This window comes from Pelobates fuscus, chromosome 8 (genome assembly GCF_036172605.1).
Source record: "Pelobates fuscus isolate aPelFus1 chromosome 8, aPelFus1.pri, whole genome shotgun sequence".
Lineage (NCBI taxonomy): Eukaryota > Metazoa > Chordata > Amphibia > Anura > Pelobatidae > Pelobates > Pelobates fuscus.
Window position 1 is genome coordinate 19,297,384 of NC_086324.1, and position 17,396 is coordinate 19,314,779.

The 17,396-nt window shown below is 38.9% G+C and overlaps 1 protein-coding gene across 3 annotated transcripts in view; it reads left to right on the forward strand.

The window, feature by feature from the left end:
- Window positions 1–13,973, forward strand: part of RAB3GAP1 (RAB3 GTPase activating protein catalytic subunit 1) — a 79,686-nt gene extending 65,713 nt beyond the window's left edge. The window contains exons 18-25 of one of the 3 annotated variants that reach the window (XM_063429354.1): window positions 1,059–1,196; window positions 2,070–2,297; window positions 8,714–8,810; window positions 8,898–9,001; window positions 9,077–9,192; window positions 10,335–10,437; window positions 12,063–12,083; window positions 12,523–13,973. In XM_063429354.1, coding sequence (XP_063285424.1) covers window positions 1,059–1,196; window positions 2,070–2,297; window positions 8,714–8,810; window positions 8,898–9,001; window positions 9,077–9,192; window positions 10,335–10,437; window positions 12,063–12,083; window positions 12,523–12,756 — 1,041 coding nt within the window. In that variant the 3' untranslated portion in view covers window positions 12,757–13,973. Of the gene's footprint in view, window positions 1–1,058; window positions 1,197–2,069; window positions 2,298–8,713; window positions 8,811–8,897; window positions 9,002–9,076; window positions 9,193–10,334; window positions 10,438–12,062; window positions 12,084–12,522 lie in introns of those variants that run through there. The other 2 variants (XM_063429355.1, XR_010085194.1) reach the window with 2 other exon arrangements.
- Window positions 13,974–17,396: the final 3,423 nt, after the last annotated feature.

Genomic DNA, 17,396 nt, shown 5'->3' on the forward strand with positions numbered 1-17,396 from the left:
TGCATGTTCCTTGTTTCCCTTCAAGACAAAGGTTACTTTTGAGAACCTTTATTTTTTTTTATTTATCGCTTTCTTCATATCTTGCATTAGTGTGCATTATGTACAAAAAGGCCGTTTGTGCGGGTGCTGGCCTCCTGCTGCTATATATGGCAGAATGTCGGATTGTCGAGGTATGCGTCTAGCTGATCTTTACTCAGGAGACTATAAGCACAGCGATGGAGAAAGGTAGAAAATAAGAAGCTGATCAGAAATATGGCCCTGGTGCATAGGTTGTTCTAAACCGTGTGTTACAGGTTCCAACAAAACAATTCCTGAACCCTTCCGATTAATGTTAATGCAGCAACCAGACAGTCTTTAAATGTGTGATCATTAATGTAAAGTTTATTTTTTTAAATATTATTTAGAGGAGCTGTAAACTCAACCAACAATGAATGCTTACATATGTAAAGTCAATGCTTTTAGAATGCGATGATACCGTTGTCTAGACCTATTTTGGCACCACATAAAAAAACAATCGTATATCTAAAAAAAAGACACAGAATCGCATTGTGTCAAAATCTGAATGGACACATTAAAAGATGGTTCGGCTGCAAATGCTGAAACCGTGTACACACAGATACTAAACGGTCAAAAAATGGGGCATGCAATAGTCTCCTTTCCCCCTTACCAACATGATTGCCTTTATGGAATATGTCCCCCTCGAATGAAAACGGTTGTGCAATAACACTAATAATGCAGCAATTGGGTTGACTGTAATTTTAACCTCTAGAGTTTCCGCAGGGAAATAATTCTATATATTTAAACCCCCACTCTGAAGTAATATCTTCGTGATTTTCCTGCCTCGGATATTGTGTTCTTGGTTTTAATGCCTTCATATTGTGTTTATTTTTCTGGTTTGTGGTCCGTGGAGTTGGGATATCTACTTAGCTTTAACCCTTTCCTTTCTGGAATGGCCATAACAGCTTTTTCATATGGTTATGAAAGGAACTTTAAGTTTGCTGCCACAGAGATTTAAGTGTTATTTTCTTGTTTTGAATTTTATTTTTTATTTTTTTTAGGAACCAGCACCTATGACAGAAGATTTGCTGGAGGAACAGTCCGAGGTTCTGGCCAAACTGGGGACGTCAGCAGAAGGAGCTCACCTGCGTGCTCGGATGCAGAGTGCCTGCTTGCTGTCCGATATGGAATCATTTAAGGTATGTAAGGTTTACCAAATCTACCTAGTAGATGTTTTCAAGGGTTTTTGTTTTTTTTCTAACGCTAATCTGAATGGGGCACATGTTAAAGAGAGTATACACCCTTATTGATGATACACGCTCACTGAGTGTTTGTTTTGTTTAAGGTTTTTCATTTTTAAGACACAGCCATTTTCTAACCCTCTGTAGCATATTTACTGATGACAAAGCAGTTTGACTTATTATATGCCGGAGTTTTCCCTTCTAGTTAATTCCAAAAACATTTCTATTCTTGCAGAGTTTTTACAAATCTATCTAAACTCTTCCCCTTTATGTGCACCTGGATGCAATAATGATAAACTGTGCGCTCTGCCAGGATATGATAATGATCATCTCCTCTAACCAAATGCCCTATAGATAGAATGTTGCTTTTAATCGATCATCTTGTATCTCCCTGGAATAACCACGTGTTATATCTATACCATGTACTGGGATCCATGCGCCTCTGCAAATCCTGATCTTCGAATACCATGATTCCTTAAAGCACTGGCACCCAGCTTTTTTTCAATGAATGTTTAGAACTCTATGAATGCTTATGATTAAGTGCCCTGGGGTGTTCTCGTTTTGCCTGCACTGCTTTGTATCGATTTACACTAAACAAACTAATATTTAATTGGGCATCCATTTGTGGCTCCTGGTCATATTCCTAAATGTTTATTTATCCCGATTACAAGCAAATGCTCTTCAGTTCATTACTTACACAGTGTGAACGATTCTTCCCTTTGCTTGAAATATCTGCAAATCTAATAATAGTTACATTAAGGACTAGAATATTTCCGGATGATTTCGAGAATGTCTAATTCAATAAAACACATGTTGTTTTTTCCTCTACAGGCTGCCAATCCAGGCTGTGGCCTAGTGGACTTTGTAAGGTGGTACTCTCCACGGGATTACGTGGAGGAGGAAGTGACGGATGAAAAGGGCAATGTGGTCATCAAAGGGGAACTTAGCCAGCGAATGAAAATCCCTAATAACATGTGGGTGGAGGCCTGGGAAACTGCTAAATGCACCCCCGCTCACAGGCAGAGACGGCTGTTTGATGACACTAAAGAGGCAGAAAAGGTACCGTTAATGTTCATTCTCTAGCGGCAATTATTACAATATGGCCAGTGTTTGTCATTAGTATTTGATCTAAGGATCTTTAAAGGGCTTAATTGGAACAATAATAAAATAAATGTAATTTACCAGTTTGGATTCAAAGTGTTTTCTCTTAGTTCTTGGATGTATATATTGTAAACACTTTTAGATTTTGGTACCCAAGTCAATGATGCTCATATTAACCCTGGTAAGAATGAAAGCCTTGGAAAGCAATGAGACACTCTAGAATGTTATCACTTGTTTTTTTTTGTTTTTTTTTTATGGTAAATGTCAAAGTTAATATATTGACCACTTTCACTAGAGATTTATCTCTTGATAAACTTGTTTCATTCCTGTTTCTCTTGTTCGATGTGGTTCACTTCACGTTACTAAGAATGAACTTTATTCAGTCATTCATCTTCTTTGCAACATTGTCAATTACATTTTGTATTCTATTTTGTTAGATCTAGACCGAAGGTTGTTAGGTAAATGTGTTCACTAAATTCATGTTCAACTTTGCATTCGCTTTTTTTTTTTTTTAAATCAAATTGTCAGATCTTAACAAGCCTTAGTGTGCTATCTGATGACATTAGATTTTCAAATGTTCTCTTTAAATAATTGCAATGGAAGCCTTCTCTTGTTCTGTTCTGTAAAAGTGGGCTTTAATAGAGCTATACATCATGTGATGTTAGCAGGGCTGCTACATGGGTGTGTGATTTGGATTTTTGATATGCCTTTACCACAAGAAAGAAACAAAAAATCACTTTTCAACCTGAAAAGGGAATTCACTTAAAATTGCTGATTTCCATCTTAATTTAGGGGAGCAGTGGGTCAGATGCCAGTCATTCATTCTTAGGAAAAACAAGTGAGCAGTGTTCTGGGTCAGGGATTGGCTGACAAATATCACCTAATTCCTACTTTTACACGAGGGAGGGGCAGGCAGGGGGGGCGATAGTGCCAGGAATACAGCTTTCCATCCTCTCTATATAGAAACATAGAATCTGATGGCAGATGAGAACCATTCGGCCCATCTAGTCTGCCCAATTTTCTGAACACTTTCATTAGTCCCTGGCCTTATCTTATAGTTAGGATAGCCTTATGCCTATCCCACGCGTGCTTAAACTCCTGCACTGTGTTAACCTTTACCACTTCAGCTGGAAAGCTATTCCATGCATTCCACTACCCTATCAGTAAAGTAATACTTCCTGATATTATTTTTAAACCTTTTCCCTTCTAATTTAAGACTATGTCCTCTTGTTGTGGTAGTTTTTCTTCTTTTAAATATAGTCTCCTCCTTTACTGTGTTGATTCCCTTTATGTATTTAAATTATTCTATCATATCCCCCCCGTCTCGTCTTTCCTCCAAGTTATACATGTTAAGATCCTTTAACCTTTCCTGGTAAGTTTTATCCTGTAATCCATGAACCAGATTAGTAGCCCTTCTCTGAACTCTAAGGTATCAATATCCTTCTGAAGATACGGTCTCCAGTACTGCGTACAATACTCCAAGTGAGGTCTCACCAGTGTTCTGTACAATGGCATGAGCACTTCCCTCTTTCTACTGCTAATACCTCTCCCTATACAACCAAGCATTCTGCTAGCATTTCCTGCTGCTCTATTACATTGTCTGCCTACCTTTAAGTCATCAGAAATAATCACCCCTAAATCCCTTTCCTCAGATGTTGAGGTTAGGACTCTGTCAAATATTCTGTACTCTGCCTTTGGGTTTTTACGTCCAAGATGCATTATCTTGCACTTAACCCTTGAAGACAGGAGGGTGTACTATTACGCCCTATTCTAAGCGGCTCTAAACGCCGCCGGGCGTAATAGTACGCTCTCCGTTTTTTTTTTACTTACCCGGTCGCGGGCAATCCCACCCGGCAATCGCGGTTGGGGGGACTCCCAGGGAGCCCCCCGGCCATGTGAGAGTGAGGTCCTTGCGAGGACCTCACAATCACATGGCCGGGTTAGCTGGCTGGGGCATTGCCAGCAGGGGGACTAACTGTAATGACAGCCCCCCTGCTGGCTGGAAATCAAATCAAATAAATTAAAATAAGTGTAAAAAAAAATAAAATAATATACTTTGAATATATATATATATATATATATATATATATATATATATATATATACACACACACACATATACATACACACACATACACTGTCTAGGTGTATTTTACTATTAATATATATAATTATATATATATATATATATATATTAATATCAAATTACACGTAGACTGATACTGATTAAATATATATATAATTATTGTTATATATATATATATATAATGTAAAAAAAAATGTAAATACGTTAAAAAATTAAATTATAAAAATAATTAAAAATAAATAATAAAATATATAGATGTGTTATTTCGTTGTAACTGTATTGTGATATTAATACATATATATCAAAATACATGTAGAACTAAATAATATATATATATCTATATACATAAATATATACGTATATATCACTATATATGAATAAAAATAAATTTAAAAAAAATTATATATATATATATATATATTAATTCTACACATATATTTATGTAATATTTTTAAATAATAAGGTATCTTAATTAGTTACAATTAGCGGGACCTGCCTGACAACCCATGCCGAAAGTAAAGGGAATTTAATTTGCTAGCACTATATTTAACCCTATAACTTTCCAAGACACCATAAACCCTGTACATGGGGGTACTGTTATACTCGGGAGACTTCGTTGAACACAAATATTAGTGTTTCAAAAAAGCAAAATGTATTACAACGATGATATCGCCAGTAAAAGTTACGTTTTTTGCATTTTTCACGCACAAACAGCACTTACACGGACGATATTATTGCTGCGATAATTTTTACTGTTTTGAAACACAAATATTTGTGTTCAGCGAAGTCTCCCGAGTACAACAGTACCCCCTCATGTACAGGTTTTATGGTGTTTTCAGCGTCAAATATAATATAAGGCTTGTGTTTCACTTTTTTCACATTAAAATTCGCCAGATTGGTTACGTTGCCTTTGAGACCTTATGGTAGCCCAAGAATGAAAATTACCCCTATGATGGCATACCATTTGCAATAGTAGACAACCCATGGTATTGCAAACGGGGTATGTCCAGTCTGTTTTAGTAGCCACTTAGTCACACACACTGGCCAAAATTTGCGTTTTTTGCATTTTTCACACACAAACAAATACTAACGCTAACTTCGGCCAGTGTTTGTGACCAAATGGCTACTAAAAAAAGACTGGACATACCCCATTTGCAATACCTTGGGTTGTCTACTATTGCAAATGGTATGCCATTATGGGTGTAAATTTTATTCCTGGGCTACTATACAGTCCCAAAGGCAACGTAACCAATCTGGCGAATTTCAATTTCAAATGTAACGTGCTATATTTGACCCTGTAACTTACCATAAAACCTGTACATAGGGGGTACTGTTTTACACGTGAGACTTTGCTGAATACAAATATGTGTATTTTATTGCAGTAAATACAAACAGTATTATGACATTGGCAGTTAAAATGTCATGTTATTTTCTCCCATTTTTTTCATATTAAATTATGTTTCATAGCTAAATATTTGATATTAAATGAAAGCCCTGTTACCCTGAATAAAATGATATATAATAAGGGGGGATGCATTTAATATGAAAGAGGTGAATTACGGTTGGACAGACATATAGCACAAATGCCATTTTTTTTTTGTTTCTTTTTACTTTTATAATTCTTTATTTTCTGTGCTCGGTTGTACAGATAAATAACAACTGACATCTTAGCATATTTTCAACTTTCAAGCATGTAACTGTAGCTGTGACATTTGTTTTAACGTCATTGTGATTAGTAGGGTGTTTTTGAGATGTGTTTGGTAGGCACATTGTTTTTTTATGGTCATGTTGGGTGACATGCCCATGGCTAGCAAAATGTTAGCAAGTAGAATGTTGGTGCGTGTTGCGCTCCCGGGATACTACAGGATTAAGGTTACAGGTGTGCTCTTTTAGTTTCAGGAGGGTATAATGCTGCATTGAAGCTTGCACATTCGTGTTATCAGGTTGGTCTTTGCGTAGGAAATGCCAGGGTGTGTGCGTTTAGTGGGTGTTATGAGCGGTGTGAGCTTCAGGTGTGTGTGAGCTGTGGTTGTTGCGGTGTTGCAGTGGTGGTCCGGCATGCCTAAGGGTGACCCTGTCCTAGGGGGACAGCGGTGGGGGGGGGGGGGGGGTGTTGCAGACGCCATTCGTCTCTGGACAGCCTGATGGATATAGGCCCGTTACTTGCTGGGCTGGAGGTGTGTGTGTGTGTGTGTGTGTGTGTGTAGAGAGAGAATAAAATAAAAATAAAAAAACAAATATAAAATTTAAACACAAACACAAAATGGAACATTATGCAACTGAATAAGAGTCTGTAGCCTCTTTTTTGGTAGGGATAAAAGTCTTGATATACAGTTCGGACATGGTGACTAGTTAGCCATAGGGCTGAACTAAGGTTATCTCAGTGCCTGTCGTGGGTCAGGTATTCGAGGGTTGCAGGCTCGTCATCGCTTGTCCGGTTGAAGTGCTAGCCGTTTGGTCCCAGGTTGCGTCTTGGTCGTCTTCTGTAGTGCCATGTGGCCCCGGTTGGAGTCCTAGGGCGGTCAGGAAGGCCGGAGCTCCCGTCAGGGAGGTGAGGTTGTGAGTGTTCCCTTCGAGGTGGACGAGTAGGGAGCCGGTGTTGCCCCAGTTGTATGGTATGTTTGCTTTACGTAGGGTGGTCGTCACCGCACCAAAGGTTTTACGTCTGAGTAGTTTGGCTCTGGTGAGATCTTGAAAAAACAAAAGTTTTGCATCCTCAAATTCTAGTGGCGTTTTGCCCTTCAGGGCAGTCATTATTTGAATCTTGTCATGTATGGTGACACAGCGTAAAATGACGTCCCTGGGGGTTTCTTGTGTGATGCGGACAGAGCTTGTTACATGATATATACCGTCCAGAGTGATTTTCTTTGCTACTGTGGCAGGATCGTTGTCAAGAGGCGTCGCGTATAGTGCGGCAGTTCTTCAGTGGTGATGGTGTTGGGTATGCCGCGGATTTTTATGTGTGTTCGCCTCTGTCTGTCTTCGAAGGACATTATTTGGGCTGCTAGCACTTGCTGTTCTGTGTGTAGCTGTTGAAGTGAGTTTTTCAGGATGGACATATTGTTCTGCACTCCTGCTATGTCTGTTTCTGTAGTTATGACCCGGTCTGTGACTGTTTGCACATCTCTTTTGATCAGGGTTATGTCTGCAGCCAGTAGCCTCTGTATATCTGCTAATAGCACTTTTAGATCCCCTTTAGTGGTGGGGGCTGAGTCTTCTGGTGAGGTCTGGGGGTTAGTAAGCCCAGCCTGGGGGTGCTGCGTTTCTGGGGTCGTTCTTCCCTCTGTTTCTGGGACAGGGGCCATGTTTTGTGGGTGGTCCGCGGGCCTTGGCGCGGTTTGTGCCGGTCTCAGGAGCATTTCCCCTATGGTCCTACCTTGGGTGTTGACTCCTGCAGGGGGTTTTGGAGTGCGGCGGCCCATGGTTGTCGTGTCCGGCTGTGAGTATACCGGATTATCACAGCCCTCTCGCGGTCCGCCGAAAAGTGCCTCGAGGTTGAGGGCTGGTGTGGTGTGGTAGGCCGCAGATTTGCGCCGTTGCCTGGTTTGGCGGCTTGAAAGAACAGCATCAAACCGTTCGCCCCGTTATCGTGATGCTGGGTGAGTGGTTTGTTTGGGCGGATGAGCCCTGTCTGAAGTGATATTTGGTAGATTGTCGGCGGCTATCCAGGAGCTGGGAGAAATGGCGTCCGTTCAGGCTGGGTATCCGCAAATGCCAGGTTTTGTTTACGTTTTGTTGTTGTTCACAACGTGTACATTTGTCTCAGTCCTTAAGGGGTTAAATGTCAGCTGCCACAACTCTGACCATTTTTCTAGTTTACCTAAATCATTTGCCATTTGGCTTATCCCTCCTGGAACATCAACCCTGTTACATATCTTAGTATCATCAGCAAAACAACATACCTTACCATCAAGAAATGAAATAGACCCTCTTCCTCTATAAACTCACATGTAACAAATGACTCATTTGTCCTTTTTCCTAACTGAGGCCCCTTTCCTTCATTTTCATCTGTAAATACCGAACAAAAATATTCATTGAGGCAGTCAGCTAGACCTTTGTCCTCTTCTACATACCCTCCTCCTTTTGTTTTTAATCTAACTAATCCTTGGTTTACTTTCCTTTTCTCATTTATGTATCTAAAAAATGTTTGTCCCCCTTTTTTTACTGACTGTGCTATTTTCTCTTCTGTGTGAGATCTGGAAGCTCTTATAACTTGCTTAGCCTCTTTCGGCCTAATCTTGTAGATCTGTCTATCTTACTCCCATCCATTGTTTATTTTGTGCTTTAGGTTCTTCACTACCTGGCTTTTCAGAAACCTGCAGACCTGACCAGACACCTTCTGCCATGTGTGATTCATGCTGCCCTGCTCAAGGTAAAAGATGAAGGTAAATAGATTTCTGCGATACCATACAGAACATTTTAATCTGACCACAAAAGCATGATTGTGCTCATGTTCTCTGCATGTTGTACAGAGGTTGAGGAAAATATCCCGTCCGTCAAGAAGACTATAAGACAGATCATCTCGCACTCAAGTAAAGTTCTGCGTTTCCCGAATCCCGATGACAAGAAGCTGGAGGTATGTTTTTCACTGGTTAAAGAAAGTGGTCTCTGCATCATTGGACGTAACATGTTAAACTCTATCTTTCTCTAGGATATCATTAACCAAATCCTGAGCGTGGAAGCTACAATCGCAAGAGCAAGATCTCTGAAGGCAAAGTTTGGAACTGAACGCTGTGAAAAACCAGATGAAAAGGAAGATCTAGAAAAGTATTTATATCATTTTTTTCCTTTAAAATATTTAAATATATGTATAAGAAATTGCCATTGAAGAAATCCTTCCTCATTAAAATCAGGCATTTTAAAGCAGAAAGAAACGTTAGTAAAAATAAAGACAAACATCTTGTATATTTTATAAACTCCAGCAAATACAGAATGCTGGGGTCTGTTAAGCATGTTGATGAGCTGAGTTGTCCCTTCTCGGTAAATCTTATTTACATTATAAATATAAGGAAACGCCTAGCTAAAATAAGCTAAGATCTATCATGCCAAGAATATATTGCACTTTATTCCCTGAGACTGAGAGGAGCTATATAGGAAGTGCTTATAATTAGACGTATGAAAGTAATGGCTTCCCCTAACTTCATAATACAAGTACGTTCACTTACTTGTGTTGATAAAACTACATATATGAGCACATGGAGGCGACAAGATGGAAAGCTTAATTAAATTTGCTGGATTATGGCATCTCGCCCCAAACATTTTCTTTATTACCTCATTATGTGCCCTGCAAGTAGCTTCACTGCCCAGTGCAGCTCATCTAAAATGAAGTCACTTCTCTACCCACGCTGCTATAAGCCAGTACCACAAATGCGGTTTTATTGTGAGATCTAGCTAGGGCTCTGCTTTGAAAGGTTTATACCTCCATTAATGATGTGCAGCGTCTCGGTGAATAAACGCTGCGTGTGTGTGTCATTGCAGACGTAATGTTCAATACTACACGTCTTCACAGATCATTGCACCTTACAGCTCTCACTCCATATCATTAGCGCAAACTCCTAACGACCACACTCCGTCAAATGATTCATCACACTAGTGTGGCCAAAAACTCACACTGAGAATAACGAAAGCCCTTTCTTTATAATTAGTTGAAACATGGCATGCGTTGACAGCACCCTCCCCGTATTCCCATCAGCTAGCTGGGAATATGTAAAGTACTGCAGTTTTCTGCGTGTTAAAATGTTCGGTATGCTGTGTCTGTACTGCCAAATTGCATTCCAGAGCTAGCTGCTAAGTTAGATTATCAATTTCCATACATTTTGCACTCTTTGGATCAATATCTGGCCCTTCTTCTCAATAATAAAAAAAAAATATCTCTTATCAAGAATCTCTTGATTTCTCCCCACTGACAGGTTTGTCAGTTGTCTACTCGAAGAGCCAGAAGTGCCAATCATAGGAGCCGGGAGGGGACACGCTGGAACCATCATTCACAAGATGTTTCTAAATGCTCAAAGGGTAAGATCATGGAAGAGAAAATCTGGCTTAAAATGTGGTTTAGCTTCAAACATTTTATCAGCGCTATGGCATATATTTTAATATACTGTATATTTTGTTAGAATAAAATTGTACACCCAGCACAAGCCATCAATGTTCCTTTTAAACCCTGTTTTTCATTTGGGGTCAGTGGAAAGACCCCATCTGTGCCCATAGACAGACAGTGGCTGGTAAATCATGGAATTGACAGCAATTATTTTGCATGTAGCATACATAGTGACCATCATACCTCACCTGTATTATCATCCTTCTAAATTCAACTTGGATATTGATAAAACTGGAGGACACAATGCACCTAGTTTAGGGAGCTGGTCAATGTATCCAGAGCAGGTACCCAGACCAGCCTCACTATACCACCAATGACAGGGGACTTTAAACAATGGATGGCCCCCAGCAGGAAGACGGTGCAACCCCTGATACTAACTCTCGGGGAAGAAGCACTGCATGGCTAATCCTAAAGTGCCACCTGGGTTCATTGAACCCACCTGGATCCTATACCGCTGTGTGTAGGGCAGGTTTAATGGGAAATACTACTGTTATGTGACTTTACTTTTTATACAGAGAAAAGTGTTTTCCACATGTGTCTAGCAAGCAAGGAGTCTCTCCACCTAACACAAATTGAATGTCTTTTTACAATTTCACAAATGTTTCTGTGGGAGAATTTGGAGTCCATACAAGTTACCAGTTTTATTAGCTTGTTTAGCAGGGCTCAGAATTTACACTTTCCTTTTCACGAATAATGGAACTGGGTTTAGTCTATTTCTGACAAACACAACACCGCAATTCGCGCTGCAATAATGTATGAGGCCTCACGTGGTGTCCTGCATTACTGCAATATGGGCCACTGACTAGCTGTGCTTATCTGTAATACAACTGGGGTCTGTGTGGTTCATGATAGACACCAGGGATGAAGCCACCAACCTCTGGTAAAGATAAAACAGGAAGTGGCTACAAAAATGGAAAATAAATGAGCTGACTAATTGGAGATCTGAAAGTGCTATGAGGGCGCTTCACTTACACGGAGAACATTGAAAAGTGTCATAGTTAAAACTTATAAGGGGGGGGGGCGTGACTTTTAAACAAAACTTGCAGTAAAATGTCAGACCACACTCCACCAGATGACTTTTCAGGTGGTGGAATGGGATCAATAACGTGGAAAGGAACTACACTCATCCTTCACACACACTCATGCACTCTCTCTGACACATCATCCACATCATCTCTCTCACTCTCACTCTCACTCACTCACACTCTCTCTCACACTCACACTCACTCTCACTCACTCACACTCTCTCTCACACTCCTTGCATTGGAAACAATGTGTTTTTATAGCAGAAATGTTCAGTCCAGGCTGGTAGGTTTACAGTTGAAATTTTGAGCCCTGATGTTGAGGATTAATTTTTTACAAAAATCTATTCTCTGTAACGTTTTGTTTATTTATCTTTCCTACAAGTTTTAACTCCTGTGTGAATGTGGAACCATGGCATGTTACATGTACTAAAATCTTTGTCTAACCCTTTCGTAATCATTCGTAGACTTGATTTTGTTTGTCTTTACCTCCGTCTCCTTTCTCACCTTTCCTCAAGCTGACTGAATCTTCTGATGAGGTAACCACCATCATTTCCACCTCATTTCCTCTCACACAAAAACAGATTGTAAATTTGTAGAGAATGACTCCCCTCCTGACCTGCAGAAGTGTCTGTACTAACCCCAAAATACCATTTATTTTATTTTCTAACAAACACATTTACTAACAACTAACAGTGTTGCGTCAGGGGAGGGCTGATAATGAAGGATTACGCTGTAAGATTTCCTAAGCATTTTGCAGTTTGTGCAGTAGAGTGATCTTTTGTGATGTATAACAGCTGACAATATGAATGTGTTCTCTCATTGATTGTATTAATCTGTCTACTTCTGCCAAGTCTGAATGCGGAGTAGTTTCACTCTCGGAACTCATTCAGCTAAGGCCCCCTTAGCCGCACATTTATTGAACTGTCATACTCCAGCCCTTTCAGTTTTTTGTTTAACCACTTGTTTTTTGCTTAGGCTGCAACAATGGCTCCTGTTGAAGACCCTAAAAGACCCAGTTCATCAGATGACCGTAGGCAGGTGTCAGGGTCAGATTTTCCTGCTCCAGCTGGACGTGAAGTCATCTTGCGTTTCACCGTACCTAGACCAGCACCATATTCCAAAGCTCTACCCCAGCGAATGTATAGTGTTCTCACCAAGGACGATTTCAGACTGGCAGGAGCGTTCTCCTCTGACACATCCTTCTTCTAACCTTCGGATTCCCAGACACTCATTTTCATCAAAGTGTTGGAAGATCGAGCTTATTCAACATCCGATCACTCAAAAAAAAAAAAAAAAAAAAAAATCTACCAAACAAGTGATAAAATATAAACCAACTCTTGTGCCCCTAGGCCAGTGACAAACACTGTCCCCATATAGTGAAAATAATTACCGCTGTTTGTCACACCAACCTCATTTTTCAGGTTCACTGGCAGACACTGAAATACTTTATTAATTATTCAATAAGCCTGACAGGGTTTCAGTCCGATAAATGTAACACAATCGCCATCCGGGTAAACGCCAAAGACAGTGTGGGTTTTTCTTTTCTTTCATTAGCTTTAAAAACCGTTGCAAAAGGTATTACCCATCCAGTTATTTGCCCTCCTCCTCCCCTGTCACTATTTAATTTGGTGCCTGTCAATCTTGTTGCTTGATTTATCATTTTTAATCTACTTATTAGAATATCCAAAATAACTTAATGTATAACTAGTGTACTGCGACTCCTTATTCTGCATAAAGAAAACTTAAAAGATCTCCATACTGGGGAGGGGGTTAAAAAAAATGAATTCCTGCTTTGAAGAATAATCGTATATGCCCCAGTTATTGTTTTAAGACAAATCTATTTATAACAAGTTGTTGAAACGTCAGTAATTCTGTATTATGTTCCGATGAAATGGCACGTGCAGATTAGTTTAACTAGGCATGTAAATGTTATAGGAATCACTGCTCTGCATTTAAAAGAAGTGCAAGAAGGGAGTTTTTTTTTTTTTTTCTCTCCTATCTTCCTTAGGAAGTCAAAGCTGTGTTGTGATTGGCTGCATTACTGTCTCTGTAAAGTTTACATTTATTTTTGAGAGTGACTGTCAGAAGATACAGAATGAGCAGGCCAGGCACGAGCTGAGAATTTTAAAGTTGAAATCTAGAACACGATTGTGATTTTATTGTTCCTACATAGAAGGGATTTGCTGTTACACCTGATCACAATGACTTGTCACACTTCTATCAAGTCATTTACAGTTCAACACTGAATTATTTACACATTCCCGTGAAATCCACAGAAAGTATGCAATGTTTTTACTCTGCTAATTATTCAGTTTCATTTATTATGACAAAACCTTTAAAATTGTCCACAAATACATGCAGCATATGCACGTGATGTACAACGTATTGGTTAAGAAACAAATTTAAAGGTAATGATGCAGATTGAATGGAACATGGTTTGTGTTTTTTTTATTTCAAATTAGGAATCAGTTATCCTAAGATGACACTATCAATGTAAGTAGCATTTTACTGTTAGACATTTCTATGTGGGAAGATACTAGGTGGGAGATTTCTTGCCATCTGATAAACTGGGAGCCATTTTTCAACCACACAGCAAAAGTATAATTTGCAAGCTGATAACTAGACCTGATTTTGCATCATCTTTTTTTTTTTACCTGTTGATTGTATCTTATGATCTATTCCAACAGTCCACAAAAATTACAGATAGGGACTCTCAAAATACCACGATCACTGTTATTCTTTATAATTTATTATCCAAATTAGATTTACTGCTATGACAGACTCCGAGCACTGGGGGCATGGAACAAATTGCTCATGCAGCCAAATCCTACTTCTAGCTCTCAGAGCTCTTGTTGCTCAGTGTGAATATGCAATCATCAGATGGATAACTCATTATGAAGTCTTACATAAACAGGCTTATACTGTATAATAAATAAAGTGAGACTTCAAAGTGATTTTTAAATTTAAGGTCAAAATAGGCAAACTGTAAAAATTCTCCAATTCAACTATGCTGTTCGTTTGGCTCCTCTGGCCTCAAACTTAAAGGGACACTATAGTCACCAAAACAACTACAGCTTAATGTAGTTGTTCTGGTGAATATCCTCAGTAATAAGTCAAAGAACACGGTGTAATTAATATCAAATAGTTAGGTGGGCAGCAACATACATATACAAGCCATATCCTCAGTCCCTGCAAGTTTTTTGCAGTAAACAGTCTTTTCATTCAAATGGCAGTGTTTACATTAAAGCCTAGAGACTCCTCCAGTTGTGCAGCACTGCCATTCAATGTCTCCTTGTTCTCATGAGATACTGATTGGCTAGGGTGGTGTTTGGTTCCACCCCTGCCCTGTCTCCTTGGCGATCTCAGCCAATCCAATGCTTTCCCTGAGGGAACGCATTGGATTGGCTGAGATCATTAATTCTGTTGATGTCAGCCAAAGAGGCAGATTGGGGTGGAGCAAGTGCCTGCAGACCCATGGAGAGCTGGCAATAAGATAAGTTTTAACCTTTTCTAAGGGGTGGGGGCACATCACCTATAAGTCTCTATACGTCTCCTCCTTTGTTAGGTAATTTGGGGTTTTGGAAAATTTCTGCCAATTCCACCTTCCTCCCACCCCACCAGATTAAAACATTGTTCTTCTAACCATCAATAAACCTGTAAAACAAATTGTTTATGAATATTCAGAATTCAGTATTATAAGCCATTATTAGGACTACTTTACCAAACTCCTGTTTTTTTTATTTTATTTTCTATCTAGCATTACTAGATCCGGGCATTATTTATAGATAACATTTTCAATTTTAACGATAATAAAAATGGATATTGTCAGTTGTAATTGGATAAAAGAAAGCAGACACATACTTTGAATATTCACTTTAGCAATTAAGCCTGTAACGTTTAGGCGGAAGTAACAAAAATGTAAGACTAGCTGACTTGGAGGATTTGTCCCTCAATTTGAATTGCACTGTGAATTCCCATTTTAGTAAATACTCGTGATAGATGTATAATTTCAGACTATCCTGTACTGTACAGAGAAGCTGTAAAATGAGGTTCTGGGTCAGAGATGCTTTATATTAAAAATGTACAACACTACGGAAAATCCAAAGATATAGCTACACTGAAAAGGGGCAGCAAACTTTATCATTTAAGTACTTCAGCCATTGGTAGTTAGAATACACCATCATTAATTTTATTATAGGATGTCTGAGAATGTATTTCTATCACTGTAGTGCTGGAGTAAATATTTAGGTGACTGGCCAGCCTCTCTGTGGAGTTAAAAGGTTTAACATATCCTTTCGATTGTCACACCAGTCTCGATGCAGCAGGGCGGCCTCCATGGCTGAGATCATCAATTTTGATGATGTTAGCAACCCAATGACTATTGCACATGCACAGCAAAACGCTATGCTAATCAGCATCTCCTCATAGAGATGCTGAATGTTGGTTGCCACTAGAGTTACTAAGCATCAAGGGAAATTACCTTGTAGTGGTTCCGGTGACTATAGTGTCCCTTTAAATCCATTTGTAAGTATTTCACTAAAAAAAATGCTACTACATTCACGTGTGTTTTAATTTAAAAAAACAAAACCTTAAGTGTGCTGAAACATGCAGTAATCATTAAAGGGTAGCTTTTACCAATATGATATCTACATAAAAAGTGCATTAAACACTGTAAAAATGACAATTCGTGCCTGTGAATTTCCATAAGCGGGTTCCCAAGAGTTGTGATCAGTCTCCCGTGCCCTTATTGTCACCCAGGACCTGGTTTGGATATCCCAGACAATACCTGGCTTCCCACATGTATGAAGTTGTAAGCTGGCTTATGTCTCATGGAAATAAATGGAGAAGTTTGTGTTTTTCCTGTTTATTTGAAATGTCCATTTAATGGTTCTGTTGTGCATGCTGCGTCATTGGCTTACACTAAAATCCAGCGTTTGGAGGAATACAAGCAGATCAACGTACCTCTCCTATTTTCATGTTAAAGACAAGGAAATTAAATTATTGGTAGATGTTTGCACAAACCACCCACGAGGTAACATGCAAAAAATAATCAATAAAAACAAAATAAATCCGGATCTGATGTATTTCTTCTCTCTCTGCGTCCATTTAATTTTACATACATTCTTAGCTAGAGGCCCATGTCCATGCATGCACTTAGGTGATGGAATCTGGAGTGTTTAAGATAATTTTTTCCTGATCTAGTTTGGTGTAAATGTAAAATACTCTTGTAACTGGCAGAAAAATATTTAGATGTAAAACTAACACCGAGCGCCTAAGATATAACTATGTAATATTTTCTTTATCATTTTTGTTTCTAGTCTTTTAGTAATTGCTGCAGTTTTTTTTAGAGAAATGTTATCTGCTTTGTAGGAGTAAAATTGTGTTAGATATTTTATTGTATTGTACAAATGCTACAAATAAATCTTTATGGCACAGTGCTCATGGGGTTGATAAATGGTTCAAATTAGTGTCAGAGTTTATTACACACGTTGGAAGTCGTATTTAAATGATTTTTTTTATATTACCATTTGAAGTAATTTTCTATTAAATGCATTCGTCATATGTTTTCTCAGTATTAATTTAGGTACAGAAAGATGAAAACGATCTAATCTAGCAAGCTGTACGGGAAAAATATACGTAGTGAGCTCAAACATGGAAAAACAATGATATTTTGTTTGAAACAAAGAATATACTCTAACTCTCTGTTGTACACTCAATGCGGATTATAATATAATATAATATAGATTATTTTAAGCCAGTTTATCAGGGACCCAAATTATGTATGGGACAACCCACACTTCAGGCGAACATCTGGCTCGGGGACACATTCTTCAATGTAATATAATTAA